The following is a 24,326-nucleotide window of genomic DNA, read 5'->3' as shown; positions in this document are numbered from 1 at the left end:
GTCAGTAAATGTCTGTCTCTTTGATCAAGTTAAAATACTAACCCTTTACTGAGATGGTGAAGGGCATGGCTGCTGGGGATTACAAATAGCGTCCTGACTTTGCTAAGGGAAAAAAGCTTGTTCTCAAAGTCAGAAAATGTAGTGGTGGGGATACACCCATCCCCATCCTGCTTTCTTCTTGAAAAATAAACTAGGGAGGGAAAGATAGGCAGGATCCCCTCTACACAGACCGTATTCCAGCAATACTGTCATCTTCCAGGTTGTGCTGCAGCCTCGGCAATGGTCAATCTTTGGGCACTGCAACCTTGCTGCACTACGAGAGAGTGCTTGAAGGGGAGTACAGCTAAGGATGCAGCAAGTCATGCTCATCCCTGTGGAAATCAACGCAATCAAGTCAGGGACAGAGTAAGTCTCATGAAAAGAAATGCAGAAGTGCTCAATGCAAAGCCACGTCACTGCTCCCCCCCAGTACCTGTCGGCTGGCGGGATCTTGCCTCTTTCAGGTAGTAGAGGGCCTTGTTGAAGTCACCCAGGTGGTAAAACGCCACTCCCGATCGATACAGCGCCTTGAAGTTCTCGCCTTCTTTCTGAAGCACTTTGAGGCAGTACTCCTTGACTCGCTCGTAATTCACCAGCTCAGCCTGGAGCAGGCAGGCTGCAGCGGACGGGAATGGGGGGAGACAGACAGACAGACAGACAAGAGAACATTAGTGCCGTATTTCTCCCTGCTCCTGCAATCTGCGTGGGGGAAGAGAGCAACTTAGGTGAGGGAAATGACTCAGACCCATGATTCAGAAAGGGTGCACTCATACGGATTGTTTGCCAACCCCGATTGTTCGCAATTTAAATACCAACGCTTCTATTTTTGTCATTGCAAAGTGAAGGGATTGTGTTTGCTCCGGGGGGGCGGGGGGAGACAGCGAGAATGTAAACATCCCTCTGGAGAGCGGGAACACCGTACAGTCTCGTGGCAGCAACGGGCTTCACTTGTAGTAAAATAACTGCTCAGTTATTAACTGAGGGCTGGGGCTCAGGAAAGTACAAAAAGGCAGTCAAACAAATAGTCATCTGACAAGGAAAAAAGGGACTATACTGGATCAAATTTTGTGTTTGGCTTAATCCAAGGCTATTTGTTAGATTTACAAATAATATGTATTTTATCCAGGAGGTCCAGTATGGAGTTTTGCTATAGGAGGCGACAAGGGAATGTGCCACTAGCAAACCAGAGACACCTGGAGCTGCGGCACGGGGAACAAATGTGCTAGGCTGTGTGCTTTCTGCAAAGTATTGCAACACAGGTTCATCCCGAGAGGTCAGTTCTGCTAACTTCCTAAAGGAAAAGGTAAACACAGTGAAGAAACGGCATGCTGAGGACTCTGTGTGCTGAAGTACAATTGTTGCATAAATGTCAAGGAGCTGAAGAAAAATCCCCATAGTGAGTTTCTCACAAAACTAGGAGTGAAATAAAGAGGAAAGGGGGAGATCCTTGAGGCATGCTTTACAGCCCTGTTTGCGGCTTACTGTAGTGCTCGCTCAGGGGGGCTAAACTTCATTAGGCATATTGGGCATTAAGAATGGTTTGAGGAACGCTGACAAGAACAGGACATGGTGCAGTCACGGTCTTTGGGGAAATGAAGAATGTCGTGGTGTCCACAAGCCCACCCGGTGCTGCAACCCAAGGCCACTGTGGGAATGACACAATTTGGGGAAGGGGGAAGGAAGGCAGGATGCTGCTGCAAGGATCAGTTCAGAGGCTGGCAATGTCGAGTGCCAGGGCATGGAGAGAAATTTCCCATGGCAGGTGGTGTTACTCAGTGTGTCTCTGGCAAGGAGGAGACTCGCTGCTCCTGGAAATCCAAGTCGTCACCATTCAGGTGTCACCAATGAGCAGCCAGACTTCATTTTTTGCATGGTAACTGCAGCCTGCAGCTGAGAGGATACGATGCTGGGTCAGGAATACGATACAGTCCTTGATTGCCCTTCCCCTGCACCCCTAAAGTAAGCCCTGCACCCTCTCTGTAGCTCACCTTACATTTCATGAGCAGGAGGTTGGCTAGGTGACCTCCAGAGATTCCTTCCAGCCTAAGTTAGGCCGAGTCTGTGATCAGTTAACGTGGACAGAATACATTCCTAACCCAAGTAGATGTTTAAAGCTTAAATAGCTATGGGAACAATCGTAAATAGGCTTTTAGCAGTAGAGAACTGATGGTACAGATATGTTGAGCAAAGACTGCAGAACTAGCCTCACTGCTGGTACGTTTGGTTGAGTGACGCAGTAATTATTAACGAGAGCTTTGTCCCATTTGCTTTAATGATGGACTCTCAATATATTTTAACAGCTCCTGACATTAAAGTGCATAGGTATTTCAAAGGCATCTGGTTGCTTGCTATTTGATTGCCAGTTAAAAACCACATACGTTTCTAAAAGCTTAGCAGCATTTCCTTATCCAGAATTTGTCCCTTTCTATTTGTCAAACATTGATTTTTCTCACTCTCTTTCTAATGGAGCTTGAAATGACTGTGCCTTGTTTTCCTTTATTTTTCAAAGCTATTAAAAAGATGGCTGTGTAAATTTACTGCTGGCTTCACAGCCCTGGAAATGGGATTGCTTTGTTTACCTGCTGACCAGTAGCATGTACAGCAGTGCCAGTGGCTTTCTGCATGCTGCCAATCTGATCCAGCCTTTCACGTTCTGTGAAACTGCCTTTCAGAGCGACTGGGGGCGGGGGGGGATTTCAGTCTCTCTGTTCATTTATGACCTGGTATTTCCAGTTAGAGTCATAGAAATGACTCTGTGAAAAATGACAGGCAGTCTATTCATGTATAGTAACTCAGTAATTCCATACTGGACTTGCTTCATGGATTGGTTTAAAAGAAAAGAAAGAGTCTCCCACATCCTGCTAATTCATAAACCGAAATGGGCTTCCAGATATCCAGCTGGGTTCTCTCTGTGACTCACTCTCACAGTAAAGATTCTGCAGGGCATCCCCACTAGCCGTGCATGCGGCAGAGAGAAGTCAGTACCACATGGCTAGCAGGAGAGACGCGTGTTTATCTGAACAAAGCAAGCAGATGGAAGTGCAGGAAACAGTTCTGCTGGAAGAGTTGGCCATTTGGAGAGCCAGCGTTGGAAGCGGCTGTTGGAGATGAACCTGGAGGGAGTATCTCCCTTATAAATATTTAGAGGTGCGTGCTTTCTGTTCTTGGTGGACTGAAATGATCTCAATGGACTGTGATTCAAAGCAAATATTGAGGCTGTTAGTAATTCAGCTTTCAGAAATGGAAGAGACATGGAATCCTTGTACTTCCTACCTAATGCAGTCAGGGGAGAATTGTTTTGAAAATGTGTTGCTTTCCTAAACAGACATGTGCATCTCTGACTGGGAGTGTTTTGTTTACCACATCAAACACCTCATCACAATCCTCCTCAGTTCATCATAGGCCCCCAGTGAATCCTTCTGAGGAACAGAGCTCACTCAAAGAGACTGAATCGAGAGCTTTATCCACATCCTCCTCCTCCTGCTTTCTTGAAACTGAATGGGCTTGGTCCCACACAGCACCATCTCTAGTAGCTCTTTGGCAACTAGAAGGGTGCCCTTTACTTGCAGATGCAAACCTATAGTCACCCGTTCCCTGCAGGTCTCGTTGTCATTGTAATACAGCATCCGGGGGCTACACCTCTCCAGCTCAGAATGTAGGGTGTCCTGCTTCCCCGCAGCGTGTGATCGCTATCTGCCATTCTTGGTTATCATTCTCAATTTGGCAGCTGATTTATTGTGTCAGCTTAAGCAATAAGTAACTCCTTATTTTTGAAACCTTCTATGTCACATGGTGATGAAGAGCCCCTATCTGCTGTAAAATAAGATGTTTTGAAACTACCAGGTGAAATGAGCTAAGGGGAGGGGGAAAAGGTTAATGCTATTAGCTCCAAGGGAGGGACCCTGTCCATCATGCTTCCCAACTGACTGTTGATGTTTAAGCAAGGAAATTTGGCTGTTTTTTCTCATAAGAGGAGTGTTAAGCGTAGATTTCTAAGTTTTAATTTGTGGACTCAGTCTATGCCAGCCACTTCCATGAGTTGCAACAATTTGAGAGGTGCAGTACAGATCTGGTACCAGCAGATAACCGTACTGTTAGAGCTAATTTGTGTGGCCCGGCTTAGCACAAAGTTAGGCAAAACAAAGATTAAAGCACCTGTAGAGCCAAAATACATCTACACCTTTAACCTTTACCAGTAGCTGTGGTTAGCAATGGTGGGAAGTTGTAACTAAAATCCTGGCAGTTGAGGTTTTTGGATTCTACTTTATTGCACCCTGAATTAATTTTGAATTCCAGAGTATCTTTCAGGAAGATATCTAAGCTTGACAGATGCCAGTGAGAAAGGATCCATGACAACCCTTTACTCCCAAAGGTTAATTACTTTCATTGTTTAAGAAATGTCACTATGTTTCTACACTGATATTTTGCTTAGCTGCAATTACTAGCCACACCTTTGCTACCCTGAAACACTTCTGTTTGCTTGTTGCATCGGTACTGTGAGACTCTGATCAAGTGACTCCTTCATCTTCTCTTTAATAGCCTGCATAAATAAGTGCCTGGAGTCTCTTACTAAAAAAACCTGTATTTTTCAGCTTTCCTCACTTGTATAGCTGTTCTCTGAGCCCTCAAAATGAAGTTCAGCTGAAAGTGCTGTCAGTTAGCGTCTTAACAGAGACACCTCTTCTGTGAATACCTCTGCACATTATGCAAATGGCTCAGTTTGGCCTGAACTTTTGGCTTCTAATTTTGGCTGAGCTAAGAACTAAGTCTGGAAGTAGGATGTACAGGTTTTAACATGGAGATTTTGAACAACAATATCAAGAGCCTTGCCTACCTGGCAGTTTTCACCAAAGGGTAAATCTTCATGCCAGAACAATCTTCCACACACAGTTCATACCAGTGGCTAAATTCCTGCTGTAGGCAAGGCTCAAGACCTATCCGTGTTGCAGAACACGTAAGAGAGTGAGCCAAATTGCTGCACAAAAACGTTAGCATATCCCTACCCCGTGGCATGTTCCTTGGGCTCAGCACATTGTGTTAGTCAGAATAGGAATTCCATTTGCTGTTGTTCTGGGAAATGAAAATGCCCTTGCCCTACAGGAATATCTTGGGTTGCAAGTTCGTATTTCACAAACTCCTGTCTTGGTTGCAGTTTGCTATCACCCAGGTAAGCTGGTAGCGCTGCCTTCCACTATAGGAGAGTCAGCTGCTTATAACTTTGTTGGCCTTTTAAGTTTTTGGACTAAAATATTCCATGTGCAATGTCTGCCTTTTGTGTCTGCTTTTGGAAAATGTCAGCCAAGACTGTTCAGGTGTTTTTGAAAAACAGGCTAGGGAAACATATCTTATTTCTCCCTTGTTAAAGATCTCTGGTGACTGTCTCTTCGGATTTGTCTCGTGCCCCCTCATCGTTTGGCTTTGCAAACTGAAATCTGGCAGATATAATTTGTGTCAAGCAGGTGCCTTCTGTTATCCCCGGGGTAATCTATAGCTGGCCAACTGATAACCTTCTGAAAATAAAACCATTACAGTACTGCATATAGTACTCAATAGAGATGCCTTAGAATTTGGTACCCAAATCCAGTGAATATTTGGTCCACCCCAGGCACAATCCGATCTAGGAAAAAGTAGGGATTTGTAAATTTAGAGAGCAAGAAAATTCTCTTATTGGTCACAGGAAGAAATAACAGCAGAAAGTGGAAACCAAGCTGAGAGGGGTTGTCTTAGCTATGACAGAAAGACAGGGTGACAGACGTTTCCAAGGGGAGGAGACCGGGGCTGAAACACACGTGGGGACAGAGGCACAGAACTGTTGGGTGGTGAAAGGGGTGTATGAGTGGGGAGTTGAGGTCTATTGAGGAGGCAAAGTCTGGAGGGAGAAGTGGAGTTAAGAGTTTGGGACAAGCTGCTAAGGACATAGAGACACAGGGCAGCTAGCCTGAGGACCAAGAGGAGCATTTCCAGCAGTGAAATCCGAGCAGAGGGAACTAGTCTCCCTAGGTGTGTATGAGAGCAGCTCCTCTAGCAGATCACTTAATCACAATCACATTCCTGCTCTGAATCATCTCTTTCTCTGCTGCGTGTACTCACCAAGGGATACTAACCTGCAATCTTCAAGCTAGCCCTTGCCAACATTCCCTGGAGACTGGAGCAGGTGTCCTATGCAAGAGCTAACAGTAAGTCATGTGGCTGAACCACTCTCATACACTCATGCAAAAGGGTCTGAATCCAAATGACCTTTGCTTTCCGCCCCTTAGACTGAAAATCTAGAGGATATTAGAGTTCCTTTCCAAAAATGTATTAGTGCATTTGGCTCGCTTTCACTGAGGAGTTTACTGTGAGGTGGCCAAGGCTAACAAGACTGTTCCAGACAACCAGTGGTTTAAAAAAACAGCCTGTGTTGATTTGTTTGGTTGCAAAGCAGAGAGAAGTAGCTAAACCCATTACTGCTTAAACCTGAAGGGGATGTTCCCTCTTTACTGTATTTATTCTTGACTCTACCACTGGAGTTTAACAGCCTATGTGGATTATTACTCCTTAGTAAGCGCTAGCTACTCCAACCACTACAAACTCAATGTGTATTTCACAAACTGACAGTGTCATTCCCAGGAATAACCACAACTAAACTCTGCAAAATACTTTGCTTTCTGATACAATCTCACCCTAAGTATAGCAGCCAGCAGCTCACTTGAAATCTGTTTAAATCAGAGGAAGATGGTGCATATTCTTGCTCCGGTTCTATTTTGGAAAACACATGATTGACATGATTGATGCTTTGATGTAACTGCTTCAGGGTTTTATTCAGACATTTGATTAAGACCTTTAATTGAACAGGCTTTGTTCTCATATTTCTTTAAGACTCAACATAATAGGGCAGACTAGGAGAGTCTCATACTTCTGTTACTTCAGAAGGCTTGGCTTCCTTCATGGTGATGCTCTTCCTCAGAAAAGAGAAAACATGATCGTCATAAGTTCTGGTTTGATTTAAGTGTTTGGGAAGAAAAATCATTGGGATATAACAAAAAAAAAAGGGAGGAAAAAAAGGAAAAATGTTTGTCTGGGAATAGACAGTGATCTTCTAACCACGCCACTGATGGATGTATCGCTAATCTCTGCGTGCTGCACTCGGTGTAAATGGTGTTTACAACAAGCACATGGAGTTTATGGTGTCCACTGGGGGAATTAAAGGGGATACCGTCACTATGTGACATTGACAATTTCATGTTAGTAATTTAAATCTCAATTGACTTCTAAAAAGAATCAGGTAAAATGTTTCATAAGATGATGCTGAAAATGTAAAGGGTTATCTTAGAAAAGAAGTCACCTCGGACTTAAACTACTGTAATTTTAACGTACAGCATCAGAAGATCTGGACTGCTGGAATGCTTATCCAAATTTCTCTGAAGTTGAAGTTATTGATCCTGAGTGTGCAGACTGCACAGATTACATGTGGATGGCACAGCCCAATTTTTAACCTATGTTTTAACCTGTGTTAAGTTTTCAATCCGGATCGGTGCTAAAAGGAGCCATATCACATGAGGGAACGTATGAAGCCTACACCAAGGGAACAGAGCAGAGGTGGTAAAGCATCCATATCTGCACTGAGCTCCATGTATGCTGTTGTATTTCAAGAACACAACCCAGCATTCCTCAAAAGAGGATGTTTAAAGCATCTCTTTTTCAGAGAAATGCCACATGCAGTTTCACTACAAGGCTGAGACACTAATTAGGATCCCCAGTTTCCAAACAATCTCTTCCATGAAATATTGCTCTTCTTTCTCTATAGTCCAAGCTTGCAAACAAAGAGGATTTTCTGGCTTGTCACCAATATAAGCTAATTATAGACAGCTTGATAATGTCTGGCAATAATCTGATCAGCTGACTCCTAGTTCCCGGACAACCTTAATGGGATGAAAAGGGAGTATCAGAATGACAGTACAACTTTCCAGCCAGTGGCTCTTGTTTATTCCTCTCCAGGTACCAAAAAGGCCTAAATATGCCCGTATGTTTCTGCTTGCGGGGAAATGTGTGGAAAATTAAAATCCAAACTGTATGACAGGTTGTCTCTCTCTGTAGGGAGGGATTAATGCTAAATGAGCTGTGGATCCACAAATGTTTGGAGAGCCCAAACAGAGCCACCTCTTCCAAGCCACCTTCCCCTTCTTCCCATCCTGCCTTCTTCGCCATGCCTTCCTCTCAATATATAGCCTGGTCTCCTTCAGTTCTCTGCTGCTCTTGCACCCTTCATACCTCTTCCAGAAGAAAGACCCTGACTTCACAGTTCCAATTAGCTTTTCTAGGAGAGAGAAACAGTAGTAGTGAATGAAGTATGCTGATGCTTCCACCATTATGCACGTTAAGAGGCATCTACCAGTTCTCAAACGAGCTGCTGAGCCTGTCTGTCAGGCTTTTTGTGGCTGGCAGCCCACCCTAGGACTCTGCCTATTGCCATCCCTTGGAGTGCACAGGGCTGATAACAAGGAGATAAGTAACAGCTAATGTGAGCTGTCAGAACAAATCAGTTTAACTTCAGTCTGCGATAGGGTGATCAAACTCGAAGATAAAGGAGAAACAGTAGATGTTACATATCTTGGCTTTTACACTAGTCAAATGACAAATTCTAGTGACGTTTTCTTAAACAAATTGAAGGAGAACAGTCTAAATAAATAGACTTAGCTCTGCTAACAAAGTGAAAGACAATATTAAGTAGGGTTCTGCAATGATCTGTCCTAGGCCCCATGATATTTAGTATTGCCAATAAAGACCTAAATGACAGACTGCCTTGTCAATTTGCAGATAACACCAAGATGTGAGGAGCTGGCATATGCTGGAAGACAGGGGTAGAATTCCAAAGGACCCCCACAAACTGGTGGCGTCCTGATAAAAATAGGATGCAATTTGACAGGGGCAAGTGAAAGGTCCTACAATTAGGCAGGAAAAAACCCACTGTGTAAGTACAGGAGGGGAACAGTTGGTTGGAGAGCAATTCTGCTGTAAAGGATATGGGGAGTGAAGTGGATCACCAGCTAAAGTCAACAAGGCTGTACTGTTACTGAAGAAAAATGCACACCAGCATGTAGGAAAAGAAGCAGTTAGCAAGACATGTGAGAGTACTGTGTCTCATTTTGGATGCCAATCTTGAAAGAAAATGTGGATGTAATCCACAGGAGGACCCTGACAATAGCAAGTGGTCCAGAGAAGATAGAATATCAGCCCTCAAGACGACCATGAGGGAAGATAGGCTAACAGTGTTCATATATGTAAAAAGAAAAAAAAAAACAACCCTGTAACGCAAAGAAGGGTATAACCAGGATGCAATCTGTTCTTCTTGTACTCAGGAAGTATGAAGAGGGCTTACATTTCAGCTAGGAAGAACTTTCTAGCAGTGAAGAGAGTGAAGCATTGAAAGAGACTGCTTGGGGAAGTTGTGAAGGATCCCAGCTTTGGAAGGGTTCAAGAACAGGTTAAGCAAATGTTACCTGGGATATGTCTTATCTGCATCCTTGTACCACGCATGGGTATGGATAGAAGACTCTTGAATTGCTGTTCAGCTCTGCAGTCCCGTTACCGATTGCCCTGTTAACACTCAGAGCATGAACAGTCCTCAGTTCTCTTTGATAGCTGCCATTTAGTGCTAATTCCTATCAGAAGGTCCTGCTGGAGGATGTCAGAGCAACATCCTAGGCAGACATGTGAATACGTAAGCACTTCAGTAAGAGCAGGCGTGAATGATTTCTGCCTTTGCTCTGTGTTTATGTTCCCACATTTCAGACTTTTCTAATCTTCAAGAGCGCAGCTCTTTAGAAGTGTTCATTATTGCTAAATGATTCTTAAGCTACTTTAAGGCAAGTTTGTGGTGATTTATGCTTTTTTTTTTGTTACAAATCCAGTGACATAATACTTCAGTTTTCCTTCAAAGGGGCAAAGCTTTGAGAAGCAAGGAATTTCAGCAAACTTTTCATCTGAACCTCATAGCTTCTGTTTTGAAAGAGTATTTTGACCTACCAGTTCCTGTAGTTACTGCTCCTTCAAATCAAAACCAGAGGCTTACCGAAAATTCTTAGCTATGGTAGTATTAAAGAAGTAGTTAAAACCTCTATGTCAAGCAAACAAGAATTGTTTTCTGAAGCCAAAATCTGCCCCCAGCTGTGTACCAGCAAATTCTACCAAAATAAAGAGCTTAAGGTGGAGATTAGCTTCATATCGCATCTTCTAATCTCCATGCCTTTGATTTTCCCAGCCAGGAGAGGTAGGAGCGAAGTCCTAGCAAAGCACTGGTAGAGCAAGAGCTTCAGTCAGCTTTCAACTACTAGATCATTTTGATTCCTTAATACTAGCTCCTCCTGCAGCCACATTAGAAGAGATGGAAGTCCCTTCTGTTTGTTTTTGCCAAGGCTGTTGTTGTTGATCTGCCAGGTTAAATCCCCTGGAGGTTTCGTCCTCTCTGAATTTATATTTATCTAGTAATCTTTGAGCTGTCTTTATCTTTTAAAATCAGTACTCATCTAGTCCAGCCTAGTCCAGTCAATATGACTTTAGAAATGTTTGGTCTTCGGATCTACTGTTCCAGTTGCTATTTATTCCACCGCCCCTTCTTTGCTGTTTGCTTTGGTTCACCTTGTGTGCTTTACTCTCTCATTGTGGCACCTTCTCTACATTGTACCCTTTCCTCCTCTGGCCTCCTGTTGCTATTGACACCCACTGGAGGAATGTAGCCTTTTGAGTTGTTTTCACAACGGAAAAGTACATAGAATTTTATCAGAGATCAGCAACATCAGTGACAACCACCTGGTAAGTGCCTGGAGTTCAACAGCAGTCCAACTCTAATGCTCTAGCAAGTGCTATCAAATATTTTGATTCTTACCAGAGTATATTACACAGTGAAATTAAGGTCTTAATGGAATGATGGTTTGTTGTTGTTTTGGGTTTTTTTTAAACCCATCTGAGACAAGGAGGGGATTTCTGTAAGTAGGGAGGCGCTTTGGGGGAAGTGATGGATTTCAAGCTGCCTTCTCTACTGAAGGGTAAAGCATCCTTTGCTCATAGTCGTTCAAACAACTGACAGCAGTACTGTGAAATGCAGCTGGAACAGCTTGAAGGCTCTCAGATGAAGTCACTGACAGTTGTGCATACCACAATTGCCTCAAGCCTGGCTTACTGCAGCATGTTCAATTTGGGGTGAAAGCTAGTGCTTTATCCTGTACCACAAACAGGGCAGGATGACGTGGCTGCCTAACATCTGTGTGCTGTGCCCTGTGGTGGCTCACAGTTCACCTCCCAGGACACGTGCAAGAGCCGACAATTGCAGAGTCTGCTAAGGGGTGGAGAGCAGGCTGTCTCTGGGGCCACCTCCCTGTGTATTCATGCCATGTATAATTGATAGGGACTGAAATGCTTTTGGGTTTTCCTTGAACTCTCCCTAGCTGAAAAGACTCATCTGGCAAGATGGAGAGGTCAAACAGGGAAGGAACATTTCCTTCGTTAAAATAATAACCCATTCGCGTGTTTTATCCAGGTCCAGTGTAGCCCAAAGCCTTTCCATTTTAATGATGTTTTGAAACAGTGAGAAACCTTTATGGCCTCTGTGGGAGGGATGGAGAGGAGAACAACTGACAATCAAAGAGGCAGAGGATGCCCGAGTCAACTGTTTTCTAACTAATTGCAGAGACAGAGGTATAAAACAAAGCATATAGCAAAATAGTGCATTTTTCCTTAAAAATGCACTAAAACTTACACAGAAGAGTGGTTTGTCAGCAACAGAGCCAACTAACCCTGGCTGTGTCAGGCTGTGTCAGCTGGCTGAGCTTTGACAGACCATGTAATGTGAGCTTAAGCATCACTCTTTCATGTAGTTGGGCTTCTAGTGTCTTTGCCTCTTCCCTGCTCTCCATTTATACTGTATAAACTTAGTACCACTGAGACATCTGTCCCTCCATCAAATCTAGCTGGCCAACAGGTCTGAAAGTTATTGAGAGGGGACTGGCAGGCAGACCACAGAAAACATACTCGCTTATGACTCGTTTCCTTTGGAAATCAGGCTGAAAACATATAAACTGAAGACCAGAGGGACGATTCAGTATATTATTTGCTTGAGAAAGTCAGGCTTTGAACTGTGCAGGAGCATATAAACCATCCCTCTAATAAGATGTCTTTTCTTTAATACAAACTGTGGCAAAGCGCTTCAGGTAAAGATCTCGGATGACTCCCAAACCCTTCATAAACCACGTCTGTGCAATGCATTGCTGGCAGTGGAGGAACGAGGTAGGAGTGCATGTCCGATTTGGAGCACGTGGAGGGTAACTTCCACCCCAAGTAGGGAGCTTGCTTTCAGGCACCAGGAACACCCAAATCATTGTACTGGATCAGGCCAGTAATACAATTCTCTGTCTTGACTGTGCCTTTTCGGTTAAGCTAGGGAAGATGACGATACAGTAAAAGAATTATGTGGTGGCTAAAGAAGCTGAAATGGGTTCTGCTGACGAGCATATTCGTCTGTAAATAGAGATCACCAGTAGAATACCTCAGGAATTAATTTCAGAATTGAGCTTGTTTAGTGTTTTTCTTAAGGCCCCTGATGTAAAAGTAGGAGTGCCCTACTGACAGTATGAAGTTGGAAGGTACTGTTAAGAGATGAGGACGACAATGTCATATAAAAAGAACTACATGACCTGGTGGACAGCATTAAATTTATTTGGGATGGAAGTCGATAATACAAAATTTAAGACCATGCTCTTTGGGACTAATAGGAATTTCCGGTAGAATTTGTAAGCTCATGAGCTGGAAACAACCAAAGAGGAAAAGGATGTGAATATGCTAGCTGATCACAGGATGACTGAGTCATTTATGTGACATGGCCATGGACAGGGAAATTAAAATCTCAGAGAAGTTTATTCATAAATCCAAACCAGTTAGCAGTGGTTCTCAGCATGAAAACGTAATATTTGCTTTACAGTTTTTATCCTCTCTAATACAGCAGTGAATGTTCTGATTAGTCATGTGTCTAAGCCTTCTTTTCTAACCTTATTAGGCTCTTTAACTCCATGATACCTTTTGGCACTGTACTCCAAGTTAATCAGCCCTGGGTTTTAAAAATTATTTTGTATTAATCTATTAATTTCATTTACCCCCCACCCCATGAGCAAAGCTCCTGAGCTGCCTCAGTTTGAGGTCCATCACAGTAATTAAGAGAATATATAAAGGAAAATGCATACATTTTCTTTGTACTTCCAATATAGGTGAGGATCTTATGCTGCTCTGGTTTCCTTGCAACTTGAACGCACTATTATGTTTTAAGCAATTAATCACTGCAAAGCATTTAAGAGCATAGTAATCTAGGATTTGAATTATGCTAGTATTAAAAAAACATGGTGACTAAAGGAGTTGAGGCTTAACTTTGCACCACACTGTTTGAGGAGAGAATAGTTGCTACAGACATGGGGCAGAGATTCTGATTTGATTTTTTTTTTTTTTTTTTTTGAAGCACTGGACAAGAAAAAAGGTGCCTTTCCAGAGCAATGGCTAGGGCTGACTTATGATGGTTTTGCAGAGCATCATAACAGACTCCTTCCCTCATTGTTCTGCTTCTACAAGATCAGCTGGGTGGGGTGATGACCTCCCTGGGCAGCTCCTGTTTGGGAGAGACTACGGCCATTCCATGGGGCCCGTTTATTTTCTGAAAGAGTGGATGAAACATAAATCTTTCTGCCCTCTTCCTCTCCGGGAGCAGAGGAATGCAAATTCTTACAGCTTCATCCCTGCAGTTAGTTGAAAGATCATCCCTTATATCATAAAGATGCTTTTCGTATCAGGGTGAATTTGCGGATTAGATGGTGACTGTAGGGATAGCACAGCACACTGGAGGTAGACGTTTGTTAGTCACATCAGCTCAGGAATAGTCAAAGGAAGCACTAAAGGTCTGACATAAACTTTCAAGTCCCGGACACTTCCTCTGCTTTTAATTTGCTTCCAGGAGTACATTTCCTCTCCCACACACTACAGTGGGGAATGTGCAGGGCAAAGATACCCCACTGCTTGGTTTGCATTCTCCCCTCCATCTGCTTCGGATAGCAGTAAACAGCTCTGCTGCCTGGAGTCAAGAGCTAAGTCTTTCAAGTTGGAAAAGACCTAAGATAAGCAGCATCCAACTGGGCTGATCTGAAATCAGTCTTTGCATGTTAGGCTAAGCCTTACAGATGCATCTGACAGGTAGCAAATTTCCACCACTGCCTGATTAGGTTCTACCAAGAGGGCCCTGAATCCTCTTGCTTTACAGAATAAGGTGACTTTTAACAAGGTAGATACCTCGCTTGAGTTTCCTCAAGGAGGAAATGAGCTGTTTAGATGTCCCTGATGTGGCCAGGCCAGAGTAACACCAGAGGCGTGAAAACTGACAATTGTAATCAGGGCATTGCAGGAGCTTTGGAATCAAAATTTGAGGAACACTGGTTTGGTGGCTCTTTGCTGGCTGATCCAGCTGCTCCTTTCCAGCAGCTCCCAGGCAGTGAGATCGACGGCTAGATTAGCAGAGTTTTGCTGCCTGCCACTCTGATATGAAAGGAGTTGCTGTTGCCATCGATGCAGAACAATCTACATGACAGACCCCTAAACTGGCAGCAAGTAAATGCAATGGGCAGTGCTCCTATCAAATGGAGAAAGGGAATACTGAGCAGTGGCTAGAGAAGTATTTGCTTTAGGAGGGCAGGGATTTGACTTGTCAAATATGGATGTATTGGAGTAGGAAAAACGCTGTAGCCTTGCAATGAACGATCGGTGTCCTGCATCCTGAAAGGCTTATGCAGCAGCCTAGGGATGGTTGTTCTCCCCACCTGGGGACATGTATGCAGTTGCAGTTCCTGCCTTGTTGATGGTACATACAAGTGAATAGGACTGAGATGTCATGATAAAGTCAGGAGCTTGGGACACAGAACTTGTCAGGCAGTTCTGGGCTCTTTGGCAAACAGATCCACAACTGCTAGAGTTGCAAACAGCACGAGACTGCTCTTTCCCCTGACTCCTGTTGGCAGGCTGTTGCAGAACCATTCTGTGGTGGTGATTTACACGGCCTAGGGCTTTAAAGATGAGGACATGCTGCTCTGACAGGCAAAGTTGTGATCATGGCTACACAGGACAAGCATGTGTTGAAATTCATGCCCCTGATCAGAAGAGTTGGTAATCTATAAAGGTGAACAACAAAGGGTGTGAAGATATGGCATACAGTTACATGCTTGCACATGTACACACTGTTGAGGAGCGGTGCATCTCCATATTACACAAGAATAGGCAACCAGCACCAAATGACTGGCTTCCTGTAGGCGTCACAGCAGAGATGGGCCTTGAGGAGGGCCAGAAAGGGAGAGAAGGTCCAGCCTGAGCTAATATACCGCCGGCAAAATCAGCTCAAAGGAATCGGGCACAGCAAGGTGCTGTGGGGCAGAGTATGAGAACAAAGGGGGTGAGAGGACCTCACCGGCAGAACAGAGATGGGGGAAGCCCGGATAGGGACAAAACTTGGTCTGTGAAGTCAAAAAGTCTGACATGGCTGCATTGCAACTGGGAGAGTGAGTAGATGAATTCAAAGGGGGAAAAGCATGGACTGCGTAAGCAGCCCCGAGTCCGGAGCTGAGAAACGTGATGGGAGAACTGGGTACACAAGACAAAGCCAAGGAGAAGCAGATGGTGCTATCCAGCCTATGAGCCTCAGGGTGATGACGTGTCAACAATTTTGGAGAGTGGGGAGAATGGAGTGGATTTTGAAGTAAAGATCGTGACATTAGCTATTGCCTATGGATAGTAACAGATGAGCTCTGGCACATCAAGCTATGACAGCTAAAGATCATTGCTCCCAGCTGTCATTTCTGCCATGGGTTATCACAGAGAGAAAACGTGACTGTGCCTGATTCATTTCCATGAATTGTCTTAGTACTGTTTCTAGCAGTGTCCTAAACTCCAAATGGCCGTACTGAGACAGACTTTCTACTCCAACCCCACTTTCGATGGCTGCCAATGCCCAGGCAAGCATATAAGAACAGAGCAAGCTACAGAGTCCTACCACCACCTCCCAACCTCACACGAGTGAGCACGCCCCAGCTGAAGCTACCTTCAGCAATTCCAGCAAAGCTTCCAGAACCCGCACTGACTCTACAACCTTTGTTAAAGAGAACAGAATAGTAATGCTCCACACCACGACAAGAAGATTTACCTGCATTCATCGATCAATGTCCTAAGCTTACTGTTTCCCATCCAACAGTGGGATGCAGTGCAGGAATGAACAAAAGGAGACAGATTCCTTGGGCAGCCATTAGTAACAACTTTCTAGTTAATGATAATTAATATTGACTCTTTTTCAAAGCATTTTTAACCCCCAGTATTAGTCACTGGTATGGTTGCCTGCATAAGCTGAAAACAAGATTAATAAAGAGTTGTCTTCCTTCTATATCAGTTGCTCATCCATGAAGTGAGAGAACAAAGGAGAAAATAAATAGCCAGTAAATTTTCTCAAAACTTCATTATGTACTTTCTCCCTTTCTTCATTTTGTTTACTCAGTTTCATAGTCCTTTGTATATTATTTTCTGTGAGATGGCACAATGTCAAGAAGAAACTGGGACCTGATAACGTTTAGACCTCCCCTTTTATTTATACTGTTTACTTTTACTGTTCCTTTCCTCACAGCAACTTCCTTTATCAGGTGTGCATTAGATCTCATCCTAAAATCCTAATCTGAAAACTTCTGATGATCCTCCATTCTTGGAGCATGAGTTGCACTGCTCAGAGGACACTGAAGAGGAACTGGGGATGTGCTGCTGAACTGCTAAGCAGTTCTAGGAGAAAGGCTGGAGAAACAGGTCTGGAGTTGGGTTAGAAATTTCTGGGTCTGAGCCTAAGTGAACAGGAGGAAGAGAAGGATGCTCCACCTGCTGAACCATGCAGAGGTGGCCCAGCTCCCAGAAAAGGAGGTAACCATGGAGCTCAGGGGTGTATTTAGCAATAGACTGGGAACCAGCTTTGATTTTGACGCTAGGTATTATTGAACCAGCTGAACTATCTTCAGCACAGGGCTGATGGGAACCTGTAGAGGTGTAAGAGGCTGCAACTCACTGCGGGACTTTTGGTGGAGGAAACTCCAGGACAGCGTTTCGGAAGAGGATGGAGTAAAGCTGGCAGGATGTGCTTCTACAGAACTCTCAGAAAACATACCAGTGTTCTCAAGGTGGAGAACAACCAGTACTCTTTAGGTAAACAAATTAACCACCGCTCTGTTCTTGAGGAAGCTTTTTGATTTTTGACATTTCCTGCTTCATCTCCCATGGTGAGCCGTAGCTAGGCTTGGACAGATCTCAGTTCGCCAAGACTCGGGGCAGTCTGGCAAGGGGCTCTATACCTTCCCAATACTCTCTGTTTCAGGCAAATGGTGAGAAGGTCAGCTGGGACAGGCTTCTCCTCATGCAAAGGGAATTAAACATGTGGTAGAAGTGGCTGCAAAAAAAATTCCACCAGAGCCTAAAGTTTTGAAAAGGCTTGGGAAGAACAGTGACATATATAGAGGAAAATGCATCTCCTGCCTCAGCAAGAGAGATGCTGTCAGACATGTATCACTTAAACCAAGCTTGGAGGCAGCTTGCCATCCTTTCTCTTCCTCCCTCCCACCCCGCCCCAGCATCTGGATGTATTTCCATCCCATCCTCTCAATGCACAAGAAACCCCTCCCTGAACAGGGAGAATTTTGTCCCCCAAAATAAAAGGGAATAGGTAAATACAGAGTATTTCTAAAGAGTCATTCATGACAATGGCTTCAAATCCCACTTCTTTCTTAAATACATGCCAGGGTTTGGGCCTATCACTAAAAAAACAGTCATCTGTGCTTATCTTCTGCTGTAATTGCACCTACCTGGAGCACCAATTGCATCAGGCCTGTAAAACAAGATATTCCCATGCACTCTGGCTGGGTAGGCGTATCCAAACCAAGAATGTCGGGAAGCTCCCGCCTCAATCAGTGGAAGTGCAGACCACATCTTGCTCTGTTCGCTGCTGTCTCTCTCTCCCATTGCATGGCATCTTTACAGGGGGTGGTTTTTGTTGATGCAGCACATAAAAAAAGCTTCACATCAAGCAACAATCCAAGACTGCTTTAACACCCACAGCACCATGTGTCCTGGTAGAGTCTGTACTTGTTAACGGCTATATACTGGGATGGGATTTTAGCAGAGACTCCTTGTGAGGAGTCCTAGTGGGTGGTCAGCGGAGAGAAGTTTTACCAGCTTTTCTCATGTTTAGTTAGATTTTTACTTGGATTAAGTATTGTAAGTATTTTTACTTGGATTTCTTAGCGGGACTACTCACCAACGTCTGTGCAACTGGTGACGGTTGGGAGTAGTACCCACACGCCGGTCCGGAGCCCGAGGGTGCTAGGAGGTTCCTACGCTGCTGGAAGTGCCATGTTTTGTGGGACTGTCGCTATGACCTTCGCATAGTCATGAATGGCACCAGTGCACGTTTCTGCCTGTGTAGGAGGCCAAACCTCATCATCCAGGCTGAGACATATCTTGGATGGCTACATTTTGTAATACTCTGTGCAGGTACGTGTGCCCTCCTGCCAAGACTTCTATACCAAACGAAACATACCTGACCAGGTACATAAATGCATTACACTTAATTTAGGTTCATGTAATTAACAAAGCCTTTCTGTATGCCCAAGAGGTCATAAACGCACATGGATAAACTGAGGTTCAAAGAATGAAAAGATTTGGTGAAGATAATACAACTGGTTAGCACAGAGAGGGAGGATTAGAAACCCAGATCCCCCAGCGCCTCTCCTCGTCCCCAGTTCTCTCTCTGGTTCCATTTCTCCTGCCAGGATTACCTCTAGCATTTCTGTGTGCTTAGGAAAGCCAACAAAGCTTTGCTTATCGCACTGCAACATTCCCTCACCAGAACAGCTTAAAACTATGCTTACCCTTAGCATTTTGCTGCTTTGGAATGACTAGGACTTGTTTCTCTCTGCGGAGCAGGCATAGTCCTTTTGATCCTGTAAACTTTTAGGCAGTAATGCTAGAATAAAATGATCGTTGTGTTTCATGAGAGTAATGGTTGCATTTGTAGTAGATAGAGAGTAATGGTTGCATTTGTAGTAGATAAATGATCCCTACCTGCATGCAGTACATAAAGCATTTAAGCTGCTTCTAGATCAAAGATGCTATAGGAGTGGAAAGGAGACTGAGACCTGAGGGATATTTGGCCAGTTTGCTTTTCTGCAGGCATTCTTCATACGTTCATCTTTTTTTAAAAGAACACAAACCACTGGCTTGGGGGAAACTCAGTTGAACGCATCATCAGGATGAGATTGTGGTCCCTGTTCTTTATTTTTCAATAGGGCTGAGAGAGGCAAAAAGAGGTCAAGTGACTTCCTCAAGGTCAGAGACCGTCAGTGAGTCATAAAGGAAGGACTGTTTGCCTTACAGCCTTGCATTCATTCCGCGAGGCTCTGTGCTGTTGGTAGGCTTTTTCTTTGCTTGCCCTAGCAACTTCTGGGAGCCTTGACCATGCTGCTGCTCCTGCATCTGGTGACATTTATCAGAGACACTTGTGGTAAGAGAGACTCATTCATGGAATGTGTGGACGAGGCACTGTGGGACATGGTTTAGGGGGCATGGTGGTGTTGGTTGATGGTTGGACTTGATGATCCTACAGGTCTTTTCCAACCTTAGTGATTCTGTGGTAAAATGAAGAGGTATCGGCAGGCCCGTGTACAAACACGGCAGCCCTGCATTTTGCGGGTGTGAGGGGGAGTCCCTTTAAGGCAAAACTCTTGGAGCTTAAACTGAAGCCCAGCTAGTAGCTCAGTGAAAGAAATGCGAGCAGCACTGCCAATGGCAAGCCATGAAAATCCTAGGCTGATTTAAAATATTTTAAAAAATCACAAGAATTTAAAACCCAGCAGATTTGGGATCCTTTGAAACAGCCTAAATAGTTTAGGTTGTGGGGGTGGCACACAGCTCCACAACAGGGAACTTTAGAAAACCCACCGAATATTGCGGAGCTCTGATTACATACAAGAGCTGGGCACCCCACCTCGCAGTACGAGAACTGCCTGTTGAAGGTGCTCTACAAAAGAAGCAGAGCTAAACGAGAATCTGTGTGCACATTTGTGCCTCAATTTACATTCTGCAAGGCAATACAGGTACTGACAACAGTTTCGTGTTTGCCCACATGTTCTTACTCATGTCATCAGTCGGATTGAAAAAAAAAAACCAGCCAACCCCAGCCTTCACCCATGAGATTGCCCCAAATCCCCTTTGGGTGTATATTTCTCACCTGCTTATTTGGCTAAGTGCATATTTATCTATAGCTGATGCTCTCCTCTGACTGGTATACTGCATCTAAACAAATAATTGTGTGTGCGTGCACCTATATTTCTGAGGCAAAGCATCTCTGACAGGTGGATGTGTGGTGGCCGCGTAGAAAATGATAGTGCAAAAGCACGGTGGGCTTCTTAAATGCTAAGCTTAGAGAGTAAGCGGAGGTGCTAAAAGAACTTGATAATAAGGACACTCAGATGACAGCTGCTAATGCTACCGGGCATAAATCTGAGCTAAGTGAAAAACCGCCTTCTCTAGAATTAAGATGTACTGCTGTTATGCTCTCTGCACTATGCGGATTTATTTATCTTAAAAACAGCTCTAGGCACCCATTCAGTGCTCAAAAGCAAAACTCCCTGCATCTCCTCTCCTCCCCATGTTGAACAGCACTGACTTCAACTCTAACAGTATGCGCTGGTGCCTCTGCTAGAGCCCACTGTGTAAAGAAACCGGTGGCTTCTGCTGCACCACGCTTAGAAAAAAAAGTCCCACTGCTGCACCTCTTGAAGTTGCTATTAGAGAGGCATACTAATCATTATGACAGTTCTGGGGAAAGTCCCTCCTCCCTCCTCCCTTCCCTTCAGACACGAATTCACAGATCCTTCTACTAGAATGGGAGCTCTGGGACTGGGCTAGGAGTAGCAACACTGCAATTCCAGTTTAACTGCACACTCCCCTCTCCGACACGCAGAGCATTTCTTCACAATTGCTTGCAGACAGCCCAGCAGACACACGTGAAGCTACGCATTTCCAAGACAAATGCTCCGTGTGTGCCATCTACTGAAAACGTGTGACAACCGGCTGTGCAAAATGACACTTTGACCTGCTGTGAGGTTATCCCAGGAAAAGCACTGCTTGCAACTCCAGGGTTAATTATACTCATCTCCTCCTGTGTTCACACTGGTTAAATTTAGGAAAAAATCTGTTCGAGTCGAGGTTAAAGATGGAGCACATTTCTCACAGTGTCTGATTGCTACTGCTGACAAGATCAAATACAGCCAACAGTGAAAAAAAATTCCCCGCAAAAACCTGAAACAGTAAATAAATGAGCTGGTCAATGACCATTACGCAGGACAACTCTGTCAGCAGGAGCGGACACATTTCTAGCAAGCGGAACTTGTGTACTCAGCAGAAAGCGCCACAGAAGCAAATCGCATCCCTCCCTCCCACTTCATTTACCTTCTACCTACCACGTCTCATTTGTCTCTAGGAGAGAGATTTCCTGTGAGTACTTTTTCAAGCCCAGGAACTCGCCAAGTTATATTGTTCAGAGTATTATGGGCTCTTTGTATAACCCTGCCAATCTAAACGATCCTTGCCAAATACAATGGATTTTAATAAACCTGTGAACAGAAATTTGAAGAGAGACAAAATTACAGCTGTGCAATTATGGTGTCCCTCTGGAATCTCACCTGCCTCTCCCTCTATGTGATTTCAACAGGCTTTTGAAGGAAGAGTTTTTGAAAATATGATGAAAGGGGGCTAAATTGTGCCCCCCATTACATCCCAAAAGGCGTATCGAGTATAACAGATTGGCATGGATTTAACACAAGAGAAGATTCTGGCTTGGTGTTTCAAACCATTTGCTTTATTCTGCATCTTTTTTAGCACTAGACAACAGGAAACAAAGCTAACCAACTCCGTCTAGAAAGCCACAAGCCAAGTGATGGTGACAGCTGACACACCAAGGTCCTGATTTTCGCCATTTTTTCCCCCAAGAATATAAAGGGTAACGAGTGACCCTTCATCCTTCCGGAAAACAGCAGAGCCTTATGAATGTTGTCATTTTGTGCACCTTGTTCAGGCTATGAATACTCGCTTCCCTGGGGGTACCTAGGCACAAGTTTTTGTTTTAGAGATGCTTTCATGCTTGGAAAGAAAAAATCCATGCGCTGCTAGGGACCAAAAATAACCTCTGATCCTGCAGCTCTTGCTTGGGCAAAGGTCCTTGAAGTCAACAGGAGTTCTGTCTCTGTAAGGACTTGAGAATCAGACTACAAAGTAGTTAACCCCCCCATCCCTCCCCTCCATCTTCCTGCAGCGCTTCCAAACAGATGGCAGGGAGCAAAGGGAGCGATGATCAAATGTCTACTGACCACAGTGGTGAGTGGTGGCTAGCGAAAAGCCAGTACCATATTTGCTTTCAACTTTAATTGCTCAGAGGCCAAAAAATTCTTTTTATATCTAGTACTATTTGGAGCTATTGCAGCAGCGCCCAAACCCTTCCCCTTCCTTGCATCAAATGTGGTAGAAGGAGTCTCTCTCCCTGTGAGACTGTTAATGACAGGCACCAGAACTGGAGCGGTGGCTGAAGGGACTGAAGGACATCTCGGGCTGAGGGAAAAACGCGGCAGTGCGATCTCGGCCAGTTCAGGAGCCACAATTCCTCTAAGTCTGAGCATCCCACGTACGCACCGCCGCCTCATCACCGGTCTCCCAGGGGAAGAGGACACGGGGATCAAGCAGCGGCGGCCGGGGCAGCCCCGGGGAAGGGCGGGGGGGGGCTGGGGGCCGCGGACGAGCCCTCGCGCAAGGAGCGGCCTGGCCGTGCGCCCCCTCCCCAGCGCTGCCCAGGGCAGCCGGGCACCGAGCCGGGCACCGGGGCGCCAAGCGTGAGAACAAAAATGGGGATGGAAGGCAAGGGAAGGGAAGAGATTAGACGAGCAGAGAAGCGAGGCAGGGCTGTTTCGCGGAGGGGAAGGGAGGTGTGCGCGGCGCAGGTGGGGGGACCCCGCCGCCCCACGCCCCGCGGCCCCGCTGACCTGCCAGGCTGTTGTAGCAGTCAACCTCGATGGCCTCCACCGCCTGCCGCTGCTCCTCGCTGAGCCCGGCGGCGGCGGCGGCGGCGGCGGCGGCGGGAGGGCGCTGCCCGGCCGGCTCCTGGCTCAGCAGCAGCAGCAGCGCCTTGAGCTCCAGCAGGGCGCGGTGGTACTTGCCGATGGCCTCCCGGAATTTCTTGTCCTTGTAGCACTGCGCCCCTTCGCTCTTGAAATCCAGCGCCCGCCCGATGAGCTCGCCCGGCTCCGCGCTGCCCGCCGCCGCCCGCGGCTGGGCGCCCCCCGCGGGGCCGTGCCCATCGCCCGCCCCGCGGCCGCCGGCGTTCAGCTTCCCCGCCGCCGGGCTCGCCCTCTCCATGGCCGCGGCGCCGCCCGGCTCCCGCGCCGCCCTACGCGGGCGATGCCGCGGCGCCCGCCGCCGCCGCGCTCCCGGCCTTGCCCCCGCGCCGCTCCCCGGCTCCGCCGCCCGCTCCCATCCTCCGGCGGCCGCCGCTCCTCCTCCCCCGCCCCGCCGCCCGCGGGGCGCCCGCCTCCGCCCGCCCCCGCCACCAGCCGCCCGCCGCGGGCCCCGCCGCCCCCCGCACCGCCGCGACCCCCGCCCAGCGCCGCGCGGCGTGGGGCGGCGGCGGCGAGGCCGAGGTGCGGGGCTGCGCCGGCTCCTCTCCTCCCCCGGCGAGGGGCGAGTGCGTGCCCGGCTCCTCCGCTCCCCGAACGGGCCACCCCCGCGGACCCCGCACCCACCCTCCCGCTCGCCCTCCGGGTGGGCTCCCTCCGCCCGCGGTAGCCGAGCCCCCGCTCCTCCCTGCGCCTTGCCCTCCTGCGCCTGAGGCTCTCATGTCCCCGTCTGCAGGCTGGGCTCCCATCTCCTCCTTTCCCCTCCTCACCCCGATTTCCCTTCTCCCTAGCCTCCCCCAGATCCCACCAGTGGCCATCCACCACCTACACCCGCTCATGGTCCCTCAAGGTGTTCTGGTGCGTGTGCTCCACACCACTGGGCAAACGAGCGCCAGGCAAACGAGCCTGCTGTGTCCTCTGCATCAGGGCAGCAAAGGCGAAGGCCCGGCAGCTGCTCTGGCACCAGCCACTCGGGACCTCCATTCTCCTGGATCAGGTTTTCCCAGGTGCTGCTGAAAAATGGGTCGATGCTCACCGGTGCCT

The 24,326-nt window shown here is 46.3% G+C and overlaps 1 protein-coding gene across 1 annotated transcript in view; it reads right to left on the bottom strand.

Annotated features, from left to right (window-relative positions):
* TTC9 (tetratricopeptide repeat domain 9) overlaps positions 1 to 23,526 on the bottom strand; it is a 29,020-nt gene extending 5,494 nt beyond the window's left edge. Inside the window, exons 1-2 of the mRNA XM_059819799.1 lie at positions 23,154 to 23,526; positions 473 to 655 (exon numbers count right to left, since the gene is read on the bottom strand). Coding sequence (XP_059675782.1) covers positions 473 to 655; positions 23,154 to 23,526 — 556 coding nt within the window. The remainder of the gene's footprint in view (positions 1 to 472; positions 656 to 23,153) is intronic.
* Between the last annotated feature and the right edge of the window lie 800 nt (positions 23,527 to 24,326).

This window comes from Gavia stellata, chromosome 7 (assembly GCF_030936135.1).
Source record: "Gavia stellata isolate bGavSte3 chromosome 7, bGavSte3.hap2, whole genome shotgun sequence".
Taxonomy (NCBI): Eukaryota; Metazoa; Chordata; class Aves; order Gaviiformes; family Gaviidae; genus Gavia; species Gavia stellata.
The sequence above is the reverse complement of the archived record's forward strand: the minus strand, read 5'-3'. Positions and strand labels throughout refer to the sequence as shown.